A 14,210-nucleotide genomic window follows, 5' to 3' on the forward strand; every position below is an offset into this window, starting at 1 on the left:
CTCCACACTATGACCAAATGCGAGCACCGTCCCGAGCCGCAGTAAAGGCAAACAAATCGCTCAGCAACTTCAGCACCGATGCACCTTAATTAATTTGCTTTTAACAACCTCTATTTATTAAGAACAACATCTGCCAGGGAGCTCACACGAGCAAGCAGAGGAAAACGTGCCAGGAGAGGAGTCCTGCAAAAGACTTTCTCAGGGGCAGCGCTTCGGCTTGCCAGCCTGGGGGTGAGCCTTTCCCCGCAAACACCTGCAATTGGGACCCACAAGGCTGCTCCTGAGTTCAGCTAGGGAGGAAAAAAATAAAAGAAAAATAAAAGAAAAAAAGAGAGATGCTCCACGCCGCGCTCTCCCAAGCCACCGGCATGCTGCCTCGCAGCTGGCCGCAGTTAGGATATCCCACCTTGGCTCACCTAAGGGCCTGATCCTGCTCCCCACCAGCCCATGGAAACCCACCCTCCTTAAAATTAAGCACAGTAAAGCCGGCACAAGCGTTATTTTACCGAAGAGATTTAACTCCTGTGCATCTTTGCCCCACACACCCCCGAGGATAGCCAGAGCCGGCAAGGAGCAGCCGGGAGGCGCGGGGGGTCGAGAGCCCCGTAGGAAGCCCCAAACCCCACGACCCTTCTCCGGCTCCCAGCGCTCCAGGAATCCCAAACTTTTCCTTTTTCACCCCAAGCCGGCAGCGACTCGCTGGCAGCGGCCGGAGCCGCGGGGCAGCCCCGGCGCAGGGGGCCAGGAGCCCGCGACGCGCGTGGGGGGAACACCCGGGGAGGCGACTGTGGACGCAGCGGGGGGTCTGCTGCGGTGGAGACGGATGGGGACAACTTTGCGCGCCCAAGAGAGGTGTACGTGCGTGTCCCCCGTCCGCGGGTGCGCAGGGCAGCGCGGAGCGCCCGGGGGGCCCCACCGCCCTCCGCGGCCACGTCGGCGGGAGAGCTGGGAAGGGGGAAACAGCCATAAATAAAAATATGGGAAAAAATAAAATAAATGAAAAGAGTTTTTAAAAAAGAGAAGCCCTCGGGGTCGCGGCGGTGGAACTGGGGGTTACCTCGGCACAGGAGCAGCAGCGGCGCCAGGAGCAGCGCGGGGCCCCGGGAGAGCATCCTCTTTGTTCCATGCCCAGAAGTAGTCATGGTGCTGATTTATTTGGAGAGGGGCGGCTTAACGGGGCGGGGGGGGGGCTGGGGGTGTCGCGGCGGAGCCGCTAACCACTCCCCCCGCGCCTGCCCGCTCCCCTCCGCTGCGCGGCTCCGTCCGCCAGCCCGCCCGCCCGTCCGGCGGCAGCGGGGCCGGGCGCCCCGCGGAGGGGGGGGGAATCCCCGCTCCCCGCCGGCCCCGCGCTCACGGCCGCCCCCGCCGCATCGCCGCCCCGGGGGGCAGCCGGCGCCGCCGCCCCCGCCCGCCGCGGCGGCAGCAGCAGCAGCAGCAGCGCTCCCTCGGGGCAGCCGGGCGCTGCGCCGGGGGCTGCGGCGGCGCGGACGGACGGGCGAGCCGGGGCTGGGCTGGGCCGGGCCGGGGCGGTGCCGCCGGGCTCACCTGCGGGGGGGGGTCAGGGCAGGTGCCCCGCTGCGCCCAGGGTGGGGGCCGCGCTGTCCCGGGCCGCCGCCACCGCCCGGACAAGCGGCTCCCGGGAGCCGGAGCGGGGCCAGCGAGGACCGGGGGGGGGGAGGGGGGGGGAACCGGGGGGCAGAGGAGCCCCGTGTGCCCTTTTCTGCACGACACCCCCTTGTTAGCGGCCCGGAGAAGTTTCTCACCCCCGGTGGGTCGGGGCCGGTGCGTCCCGGGGCCGGGCCGACACTCCTCCCGAGCGGGCGGCGGGGTTGGGGGGGGTGGTTCCCTCAGCGGCCGCGGAGCGCCGAGAAGAGCGCGGCTCCCCCCTCGCGGCCGCGCACGGCACTGCGCGAGGCCGGCTGCAGCGGGCGGGGCGAAGGGCTGGGCGCGCGCACGGGGGTGTGCAAAGGTGGGCACGCGGGCTGGCGTAGGGCCGCGCGCAGGGCAACCGAAAAGGTGTGCAAAGGTGTTCGCAAAAGGACGTGCAAAGAGGTTCGCAAAGGGAGCGGAGGGGTGTGCAAAGAGTTGTGCAAAGGAACGCAGACGGGCGTGTGCAAAGGGCATCCAAAGAGGTGTGCAGTGACAGTGCAGGGGCGTGCACAGGGGTGTGCACAGCTGCACCAGCAGCCTTGCAGACGCTACCCCCAGCCCCCCAGGCACAGGTGAGCTGCGTTCCCAGATTACAAAGCCAAGTGCTGCCCGTCTTCTGTAGACCTCCACCCTTGAATCCAAAAATAACCCGCTGCTGGAACCAACGTGTCACTGAAAATAAACTCAGCCCTTTAAGAGCTGGGAGTTGTTACCGTGATCGCAATAAAAACAGTGAGGTAGGAAAAGAAAAGGAGAGGAAAAACCAAGAAAAAAACCCCCAAACATTCCCCTTGGGTTCTTCCGCAGTTTTGCAAACATGTCTCTGAGTTTGATTTTTTTTTCCCCTCCCTGCATAAACAAGCTTTTATGTAGCACTTGCTGTAATCTTGTTTGCCTCCATAACCACTCCTATGAATGTTATAAAAAATTTAAGTCCAATATTTTACCACTCCACGCAAACAGAAACATGAATAAATGCTTATCTCCCACGCAGGGAAATGTTACATGGTGGCATGAGAGACACACGCACAGAAATCAAACTCAGGCCGGAGGAATTTGGCCCACACGGGTGTGGTAAAAACCCCAAGAGAACCCAAAGATTTAGTTTCCTCAAGGTAAAGCTAATAAATTTTTTTTAAAAAAGCTGCAATAATGATCATCTTGCTGTCTGCTCTTGGTACTTGATATAATAAAACAGAACATGAACATTTAGCTGCTAGCAGAATCTTGGTGATCCCAAATCAGTTAATTAGCTGCTTTAGACATCCTGGTTTCTCTCTCGGGGGGCGCGGGGGGGAACACTCCGTTTGCTGTGGGCGGGTGGGTCCTGCCGGCAGCGCTCAGTGAGGGCGGCCAGCTGCGGGCGTCCGCCTGAAACGTCTCCTGCTTCGCCCCGCTTCGGCAAAAATGCAGAGCCTGAGAAATGCCGGACAAGTGCCCAGGTGTTCCTGGTAGCTCCCGGTGGGTTACGCGCTGTTAAACCCCGCAGGTGTCCGTGCAGGCTTGTGCCACCGTGAAAGAAGTGTGCGAAGGGGTGCGCAGAGGCAAGGGGCATCCCGAGGGGCGTACACGGGAGATCGCGAAGGGCATCCAAAAGCCATCCGTGAGCTTTGCCCTGCAGCTTGGTTGCATGCCCGGGGGCAGCGGCGCACGGAGGGGTGGGGGTTACAGGCGCCCAGGTACGAGACAACTCCCTCTCGCAGCGCAAAGCCAGAGACAGCCCCCAGCTGGGGTACGCTGGACCGGCGCTTTCTCCTGCCCCCCCTCATCTCCCCTACGAGTCCTACCCGCAGCCGCAGGCCTCGGCCACAACCTCACCTCTGTGGCAGCGCTGGAAAGCGTTTAGACTTTATTCCAGCATTGCTACACATTTTTAAGCGTGATTTTGTAACCAACGTTTGAAAGAAAATCCCAAGTGAGGAATTTTGCAAACTGAAAAAGCGCTGACGAGGAACCGATCCTGCTTAGAAAGATCCAGGTGCGTTGGCTGAGAGGTGCTCAGCCCCGATCCTGTTCGCTGCGTACAGGACTAGTCTGGTTAATACCTTTCCAAACTTGTGCTGAGGGGTAAATAATAGTAAGCTCAGTAGTAAAGCTGGACCGATTCCTCACGTGCCTCTCAGCCAAATAAAGCAGTAAGATCTTCTCCCTCCTCTACAAAACACTTTAATGCTTTTATTGTCTTTTAATGAAGGCTAATGTCATCCAGGTAAAAATGAAGTGGAAAAAATGTATTAGGTGATGTCTACAGATTATAAGGTGGTTGCTCTGGCATTGCCCTCTCTCCTCTTCCTGCAGGTTAGCTTGTTCCTGTTACAAGAAACAAACCATAACAAAATAAAATACAAACAATAATAAACTCTTTGGAAGGTTTTGCCACTGAACGCTAGGGACCGCGTACAAATAAACGGGTGAAAACAGAAGTTATCGCGGAGAAAAAGCGTCGGAATTAGCGATTTTCCAGCACAGAAAGGACCTTACGGGGTGAGCCCGCGACAGAGGAGTTGCTCCCGTAATGGGAGCTACCGGGGATTGCTGCAGGCGTTTCCGTTTGGGGGAGCAAACCCCCTGGAGAATCCAGCTGATCCCTAGCTATAAGGGCAACCCGGATTTATTTCCCTCGCTGAGTTTAAAAGAGGAGGTGTGAGAAAACAGAAGGGGATTACTGGGGAATAATAAAAGCGTAAGGAAGAATTGCAGATGAATCAACAAAATAAATAGCTACGGCTATTACAGCTTTCTCGTCAAAGCAACAGGACAATAAATGCTCATTGACTGCGTTTGCACAATTCATCGGAGCTTCTGGTTTCTGTATCAGCCGCTGAGCCGTTTCCAAGCTCCTTAGCTGGCTTACAGCGTGGCTTGTCTTTTCCTATCTTCTTCTGGTGCGAGAGCAGCAAAAGCTGAATGAGGAGATGCCGCCGAGACAGCCGAGCCGCCCAGAGCCTGTTGGTGCCATAATCTGGGTCTCCCATATGCAATCCTCAAAATAATTCTTTTCCCAAAGGAGTTTTCCTTTTAAGTTATTCCGATAAGATGTTGCTATACTTCCTTTGTGCCGGCGTGATTTTGCACGCAGAAGCAACCTGTGTTATGAAAGACTTTGCAGCATTATGGAAAGCTGTTGGTTTTTTACATCACTCAAATGTCAAAAGACTGACGGTTCCGGGAGCATCCCTAGGTAAACAGTAAGGACAAGAATTCTAAAGATGTCTTAGCATATTAGGAGGCAAAAACCCATCTGGGAGATACGGAGAGGTAAGGATGGAGGCCAGATCCTGAGCTGTGTTTAGACACTTATTTCCTGGAGGGAATAAGGAGCCTGAGCACGCCCGGGGCTCTGTACAGCACACAGGGGATTGCAGAAATGCCATCTCTTCGGCTAAATTTGACCCGCGTGGTCACCACAAACTCAAAGCAGGGTGAAAAAGAAACTCCTCTCCAGGAAGGCTGAGGGTCCCTCCCTCTCGCCGCCGGGCAGCGGGACCCCCCCATCCTTCCCCATGCCATCCGCCCGCCCGGCACACGGCACTGCCACCCTGCTGGGGTGAGACCCCGGGTGCCCCTGGCTCCGGGCCGGAGAGCCTGGCCGGCGAGCGTCCGCTCCTGCTGCTGAACGCGTTTGGACTTGAGAGCAGGGGAGGGAGGATCTGCGAAGGATCTGCAAAATTGCCGTAAGAATCGGAGCAATATCTGATAAAGGGGGCAGGAGTTGAATCTGTTCTTATCCCAGCTTTTCCTCTGTCAGTGTTTAATAACGATGGGAAAGAATTACGTTTAATTACCCTGTGAGGTGTGTTACAGTATTTGAAAGCTCCCCATAGCTTTTATCACTTTGAACCCTTGTGGCCAAGCTCATTAGATCAGCATTTATACTAAAAGCCTGCCAGACCTAAAAAACTGTTAGGTGATTCTGAAAAAAAACAATGCAGATTTGTCCTAAAACTGCTGGTTTGGGGATCACTACAGCAGCTCGTGAATCCGGGTCAAACTCCACAAACAGTTTTGGCTGGGGGAAGAAAATGGTAACATCTAAATATTTTTGGTGCTTTTGAACAGAAATATTTTGACTTTGTATGTTGAGCAGCCTTTGGAAATCGACTTGTGTTATTTATTTAGTTTTAAGTACAAAGGAGGAGATAATAGGAAAGCAAAACACTTTCTTCCCAGCTGGACAAGTCACGACCTGCGGTGTGCTGTGAAATCAGAGGGGCTGCATTCGCCGAGGCATCGGGTGCCTCTAAAACAAGGAAAACTGGTCTGGAGAATAAAACCAGGTCCTGTGTGCGGCGCGGGGAGCGTCAGCGCCAGGACCTGCGGTAAGGACCCCTGGAAGCGGATGAGCCCAGCTCCGTGGCTGCCCCCGGGGGACTGCCCTGACCGACGGGGCAAGGTTGGGAAGAAACTGCTGGTTTAGCTGCTGGATTTGCCACTACTGAAAGCCGCCGGCCACTGCCCAAAGGGTGGGAAGAGGCTTTGATGCGACTGAGATGAAAGTTGCTCCTGTTTTAGCGTTTCCTCCTTTAAGTGATCAGAGCTTGCGGTCAAACGAGGGCACCTTGTCCTATAGCTCATACGAGGTTTCAGATTTAACTCTGGGATAGAAACCTCAGCGATGAAAAGAAGGAAATCTCAGTCCCCATGGATGTCCCCACGGCCCCGTGGACATCGCAGCGAGTGGTGCAGCACTCTCAGGCTCCGACACCCTGCGAGGGCCCAGCACCACGTTACTCAGTGCCGGGATCCCGGGTGGAAACGTGAAATGCTACTGCACGAGCCGCCAGCCTGCTCAACCTCGGCTATTAACGGCACCAACTGGAAGCTGCAAATCAGTCAGACGGTTTCCTTGCAAGAAGCCGCCCGAGTGCTGCATGCAGAGAGCGGTGAGCCAGAAACTCTGCCAGTGGTGCCATCTGTCCCCCTTAGAAAGCCTGGTTCGTTTAGAGCATCGTTAAGGCATGCTGTCCCATCAGACTGTGTCTGCTTGCTTGCAAGTTGCAAGAAAGAGTGTTAGCCCCAGGTCAGAGAAAGCCCAGATTTTGCAAAAATATAATTGCATCCATTTTGCAATGTTGGAAAACACTGGGGTAATGAATCCTCGGTCTGTAGGACCGAGGCTGGCGTGTCGCTGGTGGCTGCTGCTATGGAGGTTGCTGCCAGCAGCCCGGCCTTGGGATGTCGCACCCTGTGCCTGCTCCGTGGGTTGTTATACTCTACCCAGAGCAGATAAGCAGGGAAATCATCACGATCCCTGTTTTACAGACGGGAAAGCACATCGGCACTGCCATTTAGGGCTACTTTAAACAAATCCAAGCCCCATGAGCTGTCCTTCCCCCTCTGTAAGAGCTTCACCACCTCCGCCACAGCTTGCACCACCCCTGATTGATAGACAACATGGGGTGCTCTGGGGGTCTGCCCCTCTCTGCTCCCCGGCATCAGCCGCAGGGGGGGAACCAAAGGGCTGAGTCAGGGAGAAGGAGCTGCCGTTCACCTGGCAGCATGGGGCCAGCGTGAATCACGGAGGTAAATGATTCACCCAGCAGCACACAGAGAGCCTGTGAGCAAGGCAGGAACTGAATCAGGGGTGGGTTTTTCTGCTTTTAATCATCTTCTCTCTCTCATTATCCTTAAAGCCTCTTCCCAGAGATAGAGGGGGCTTTGCTCGCCAGAAGGGAGCGGGTTAATCACTCCTGGGAGGAAAAGCACAGAGCAGTGGGAATTGCGGTGCCCCGCTGCCGCCGAGCACCTGCAGAGACTAAAAGGTGATGAATTGCCATAATTTCTGCTCCCTCCTTTACCTGCGTTTAATTAAATTGGTTTAAGACAGGTCTGAGCAGGAGACTGACTGATTTCTGTGTAATTCCAAACACCTGTATGGGGGGAGCAGGTGGGGTGGGGGATGTTTGGCAAAACCTGCGTGTCTGCACCAGGTTGGAATGCCCTGTGTCTGGCAGCTGCCTGCAGCTGCGAGCAACCAGCCGATACCCCCTGCCAGCAACGCCGGCCCCGCACCACCAGCATGAGCCACCCGCAAAGGACACGGGGCTTGGGCACCTGGTCCCCAGCCCCGTCGCAATGGCTCTCTCCTCTTCCTCTGGTCGAGGAAGCACCAGAGAGGGCGAAGGCAGGATCAGACCCAGAGAAATGGCTTATTTATTTATTTATGGCAGGGAAGGGACTTTGCTCCTGCGGCTGTGCAAGCTCAGAGGGCTGGGGTGGGAGCGCAGGAAGGTTTCCAGCACGGTTGAGCCTGTGCCAGGGGCCAGGAGGGCACCGGGGGGAGCGGGACCATGGTTGATCACACACCCCAGGTACTGAGGAGCACAAAAGGGCCAGGGGACATGTGTTCATCCTCCCACGGGCTCCTGCCAGAGGCTCCAAGGATGATGCATAGAACGCTCCATCCCCGCCAAGTCAAGCTCACATAGTCACAGGGACCTCACAAGAGCCTGGGAGCTGCTCAGTCTTGGGGAAAACCAGATCAAAACCCCTAAAATAACAAACAGAAAGGGAGCGTGCGCTGCGTGCACACGTTGCGCTTCTCCCAGCAGCTCTTGCAAGCTCGCATAGCTGCGGAGGGTCTCAGTGCTGCCCTTGGGCCAGGCTGCGCCAGCCCGGCTCACACCCCATCCTTCCCCAAATGCCAAAACCCATCCCCTGCACCGTGCCCTGACACCCGCTGTGCAAGGATGGGCTTGCAAAGAGACCCGCTGCTGCTGCAGGATTTTGCTCAGTTGCTGTCGCTAGAGAGGGACCAGCTTGGCATGAAGCAGACAGGCAGCCGCAGCCCTCTCTTCCAGCACTTGCTCAACAAAAGGACCAAATTCGTATTTGAATGCTGCGAGCACGGGAGCAAGAGTCTCCGCGAGCCGGTGTGACGCATCAGGGTGGGAGGAAGGGAAGATGAAGTGGAATGAGTTAATCTCAGATGACTCCAGATACTCCATCCCTGATCTCTGCTCGCTAGGAAGGTGTTTTTCAAGGCACCAAGAGAATTCCCCGGAAGAGCAGCGCTAGGTTTTTGGCTGCAGAGGTCAGAGAAAGGGTTAGGTTAGGGGAAAGCCTGATCTGGTTCCCATTTCCATCACCAGAAGCTTCACCACTGCCCTCAGGAGAAGCAGGACCAGGACCTACCTCCGTACCTCAGACCCTGGGGGGACAGACAGATTGCTGGGGACAGACATGCAAATCTTTAAAGAGAACAACTTCCACTGCTCCTTACTAGGGACAAATTGTTATCCCGACTGCAAACCGCCGCGTACGCTGGCTCGACACGCAGGCGCCGGCCGTGGCTCACCTCCACTGGGCACGCAGGCAGCGGCACAGCGCGTGCTGGCAGCGCTTTGCAATACGCTTCTTCAGGCGGCATGGGCTTTTCCAGCCGTGTGGTCTACTTCTCGCAGGCCAGCTTAATATCTTTGGGAAAACAACAGGAGCCCAAGGCCTCTTGGAAATTCATATCATAAAGAATCCTTTGATTATTCTCTCTTTGTTTTTCCTAATAGCCAGTCATAAAAAGCATTCTTTTTAAAGAAATAATTGTGTACGAAGAAAATCAGTCATACGCCATGAAGATGCTGTTATTTGCATAATTACGAGGAACCTGATTTTCTCTCTTGGTCAAAATAAAGATAAATGATCTCATGCTATGTTTTGGATGCATCGTTTTCTGATGCTTTTGAACTGATTAAAACACTGCGGGCACAGGGACAGGAGGGACACGGCCGTGCCTGGTGGGGTCAGCCGATGCTCCCGCATTCCTGAAGCATTTAAGATTTGGACTTCCACAGAAAAGAAAACCAACCCAAAAAATCGAGTGTTTTCCATGGAGGTCGCAGCTGGGAAAATTCTCAGGTAACTCCATCACTGAAGAGTTACTAAAAACAGGAGTCGCACAAAGCTACGTGCCTGCCGGCTCATTAAAATAGCCTTTGTGCTCCAGAAATGCATATAAAAGACACACACAGGACCTGTCATTCTTACAGATTTCTTCTCTTATGTTTGTTCATTCTCAGCTAAACTAAGAAATGCCTGAAGCCGTCAAAGGGGCTGTTTCAAAGGCAGCCTGGAGACAGAAAGGGAGCAAGCCAGTGCCTGGAAAGCCTCGCTAATCAAGGGAGGGGGATCCGCCTGGTTTCCTCCCTCCCCAAGCTTCGGCTTTGAAGACCTGTCATCTGTGACGCCGCTTTGCTTCAACATTTACACTGAGAAATTTTTGCCTAGAATATATAATTTTTTTTTATTTTTTTTAACAAGGCTGCACACCCTTTGCCTCACAACACGGCTCTGGGGGCTTCAAGCAGGAGCATTTCAGAGTCTTAAAATATAGGGAAGGTGGTCCAGGTGCCAGGACCGCATCCCCACCCCAGGCCATCATCTGTATAAACAAAGGGATTTTTCACAGCGCGAGGGCCAAGCAGGCTGTATCGAACAGTGGGAGCTTTAGAAATTCAGTTCTGTCTCTCTAATGAAAAGGAGAGACTTTTGCCCCCAGGAGCACTAAAAAAAATTAATGGATATTATGACTGTAACTACTTGAATGGAATGCAAAGCCGTGTGTCACGCAGCCCCTTTTGCAATTTTAGCAGCTTATTACAAGCCTGTTTACATCTGTCCCTGCCTGATTTAAGCCCAGGAGGAATAAAGCTAATATAAAGCGAGCAAAGTGAATTAGGAGCAGAGATGCTTTAAACTCAACTTGTCCGAGTGCAGCCCTATCCCAGCACCAGGTAGATGGGTCCTGCTGGCGTTCAGTGGGTCAAAGCCCAGCAGGTACCAGGGGGAGGCCCAAAAGCACGAACCCAGGCACTTCCCAGCCCCAGGACCCATCCCTTTGTGCCCAGTGTCACCTGCCCCGTGCAGGCAGGGGACATCCCATTGCAGAGCGGAGCTGCCCCTGCATCCCTCCAGCCAGCAAAGCCCCTCGGGCTCTCCCCGCTGCAGCAAGGGGTCAGATTGGGGCACGGAGAGCAGCGAAGAACTGCCATCAGGATGCGCTTGAGGTAAAAGCACGTTTCCGCAGCAGCCCCAGATGGAGACGTTAACTCCGGGTGCGTTCATTAAGCTGAACATTGCCTTCGGATGATATTTGAAGAGCTGATGTAGCTGCCTGTGGCATGAAAGGCAGAGGTGTGAATTTTCTCCCGTTCTGTGCCATCGGCATCTTTCATCTCAACCCGCTCAGCGAGCTGAGTGCTGACACCGTCCGCATCCTGGCTGGCAAACATAGCTAATCAGAGACACATCAAAGGGGGCTTGAGGAGGAAAAAAGTGACTGTGGGTGCACTCTGCGGAGGGGAATTTGTCTTTCAGACAGGACGAGTCATTTCTCTCCCCCATCCTGCGTGGAACAAGGTCCCTGGCTGAAGTTTTAAGAGATCGCATTAATACATCACCAAACTCATCCATCTGTCATGGATGGGTTTGGTAGACAACATTTTGCAGGGAAGAAGCATGGATTGGGGCTGGCAGCCCCTGCCCCGAGTTTTAGAGCAAGCGGCAGAGCTGTCACGCAGCTTCATCAACCCATTGCGCTTGCCATCACAGCGGTGTTTTATGAATTACTTACAGGTAGCTGTAGTCTCTGGGCTGGTTTAATATTTTATCTTGTTTTCATTGGTCAGACACAGGACAAGATCCCAGAGAAATCAAAGTCCAGGGCTGAGTCCTGTTAATGCCACCACTTAAGTTTGTTAAAGAGCCACAACTGTGCTGCTCATCCCTGCAATTCAGATGCAATGTGCATGACATGCAAGAGGAATTATTCACACCAAATAATTCCTCCTGCCTGTATTAGCTTCTGAGAGAGGTTGCAACAAATCCATTGGACCATACGAGCCAAGAGCTTCTGCTAAGCAGCTGCTTAACAGGAGCAGATCTGAGCACTGCATGGCAAAGGAGAAGCTGGGCAAAAAAGAAAGCTCAGGGTTAGCCAAAAATCCCAGCAAAAGCAGCTGCTGGGCCAAGCTGAATGCGCCCAAACCCTCCCTCCTGCCGAGTAACCCAAACTGAAGTCTTCAGCTGCCCAAAGGTTCCCAACACCCTTCGCCAAAGGGGGACAGCTCAGCTCTCGAGGGCTTTCCTCTCTTTCCGTAGCGGTTTTACCTTTTAGCTCTCACCAGGGCATGGCCCCATCACGGTTATCCCTTGGAGCACCGGCCAGGCTGAATCCAGGGGATCTTTCAAGGTCCCTTCCACCCCACACCACTCTGTGATTGCATGATGCAGGTTGCTGCTGCAAACCCCACAGAAAGTGGAATTTGAAATCCTTTTTTCAAGGAGTTTTCCCCAGGAGCTTCCCTGGGCTAACACCACCTTGGCCTCATCTTACGGGTCCAACATTACCGAGCCCACAGCCCTCGGGGCGAAGCCTCCGCGGGTCCTTGTAAGACAAGAAGAGCTCAGCTGATGAGGCACTTCCCTCTGCAGCGATACACCGACTGCTCCTCCTGGTTTCAGCAGCGCTCCTCACCACCCAGCAGCTCTTCCCCTGCGTGGCAGAGGCAGCACAGAAGGATGCACTGCTCGAGTATTTTTGCAAGGTGTCTTAAAACCAGATTTCTCTGGAATTTGGAGGAGATAAACAGACATCAGGCCAGAGCCAACCTCCCTCCTGGCAGCTCAAGGGGCACGTTTTATTCTGCGGGACAAGGACTCGGACTGGTGGCCCCGCTCGGCTGCTGGCAGTGTCTTGTTAAGCCAGGGCAACCCAGGTGCCTGGACTGCACATTTCTGAAATACCAAGAGAAAAGTGATTGATTTTTTTCTTCCTGCTTTAATAAATGAGTGGGAAATTTCCACTGCTTAGATCAGGAGATGCTCTGAATATTTATGTTATTGTTCACCAATTCAAAAAAAAAAAGAAGTGCTATAAACGAACATATTTGGTGACCCAATTTGAGTGGCTCATTACAATTAGATCAAGCTAATTGCCAGTCTTGTATTTCATTTGGCAACTTGTTAAGCTAATTGAACAAAATAAAACTAATGAACAATTATAATGAAGTTTATAATTAGACCATTGGAAAAAACTCAGTGTGAGAATATTTAAGGCATAATGAATGTTCAGGAGGTTGGGGGGGTGGAAGGGGGGGTGTCAGTAAATCACACTGCTCGCTCCCACCAAAACGCTTCTTCCCAGGAGCTGAAGTTCATGGGATATTATCTATTCCCAAATTATGTCAACTTGTGCTTTTCTTAATTATTGATTACATTAATGCCTTTAATGTACATGCATGGCATTTACAGTGACCCTGATTCAGGAATCAGCCTGCTAGGGAGGCAGCTCAGAGTTGGACATTGTGTTGCAGCTCTTCTCAACTCCGGGTTTACGATATGAATCAAAGTCTCTTATTAAGGATGGGTTTATAACACTAAAAGTAAGAAAACAAAGGTGTGGTGCAGAAGGAGGAGTTCACAAAACCCCAACAAGCTGATCTATCATTTCAATACGCAAACCTGCTTTTCCAGTTCAGGAAACAGAGGAGGCAGAAATGGGGAAGAACAGAAAGAGCATCACGCTCTGCGTGATTAGAGCCATTTTTTAAAGAGAGTTATTTTCATCACATTCGATTCCTACTTAGATTTGAATAAACCCATTCCAGCTTTCCTTCACCCCCTGCTGCTGAAACACAGAAAATTAAATACCATGATAAGACACAGAGAGTGACCTTTCGGAGTTTCAATTTACAGGGTCAAGCAGGTACCCACCGAAACCTAATAGAATTGTCACATCAGACTCCGCACAGCTTAAAAACTTCTTTTCCACCAGTTTGTACATGAAAGTAATTATTTCATCTAGAACTCAGCGGGAACTGAGGTTTTGCATCAGGGAATAAAGGCAGAAACTCTTAAACTAGGGTGGAAACACATTCAACCTTTTCTCTTAGATGTCTAGAGGTTTCTAGTACTTGTTGCACTCCAAAATCAAGTGCCAGCTTTTGGCAGGAGCCCACGGTGCCAAGTGCTGTAAGTGTGACACTGCTCACGCTCGCTAGCTGCAACCACTGTAACCCCAGCCCGGAGCCCCAGCGACAATAACTTTCTTCCTACATAGCCGCTTTACTTTCCCAAAGATTAAGATAAAAAGCTGATTCAGGAAAAGTTTTATTTTTATGAGCTATCAAAGTCTCTATTCTCCCCTCCCCAGTTTTAATTCCAGCTGCATTAGGAGAAAATCTCCACTCTTGCAGCAATGTCTCAATATTTTTATGCCATCAGAACCAGCTGTCATCTTTTCCATCTAATTACAGGTTTCACCAGGGGAGTGATAACATCCTAGTATCAGTGTGGGTTTGGAGCCATCTTTGGCACTCTCCATGTCTCATCACCTTACCATCAGCCTTGTTTGGGGCTTTTTTTTCCCTGCAGGTGTCATTTCATCTGTCATCCCAGAACTGCTGGCACAGACGCTGAGGGCAGGGCTGCCCTCCCCTTGGCTTGCGCTGCTCAGAGCCAGGTCCGGCCCCCCTTCAGCAGGGGCAGGAGGGAGTTTTGGCATGGAGGATGCAGAGCACTGCGGCCACCCGCTCCCCCTGCATCCCTCTGTGCAGAGATGCAGG

At 53.0% G+C, this 14,210-nt stretch overlaps 1 protein-coding gene across 1 annotated transcript in view; it reads right to left on the minus strand.

Moving 5' to 3' along the window:
- Positions 1-1,441, minus strand: part of LOC129213929 (transmembrane protein 132B-like) — a 255,465-nt gene extending 254,024 nt beyond the window's left edge. Inside the window, exon 1 of the mRNA XM_054844788.1 lies at positions 1,058-1,441. Within this exon, the coding sequence (XP_054700763.1) occupies positions 1,058-1,142 (85 nt within the window). The 5' untranslated portion in view covers positions 1,143-1,441. The remainder of the gene's footprint in view (positions 1-1,057) is intronic.
- Positions 1,442-14,210: the final 12,769 nt, after the last annotated feature.

This window comes from Grus americana, chromosome 16, assembly GCF_028858705.1.
Source record: "Grus americana isolate bGruAme1 chromosome 16, bGruAme1.mat, whole genome shotgun sequence".
Classification (NCBI taxonomy): domain Eukaryota; kingdom Metazoa; phylum Chordata; class Aves; order Gruiformes; family Gruidae; genus Grus; species Grus americana.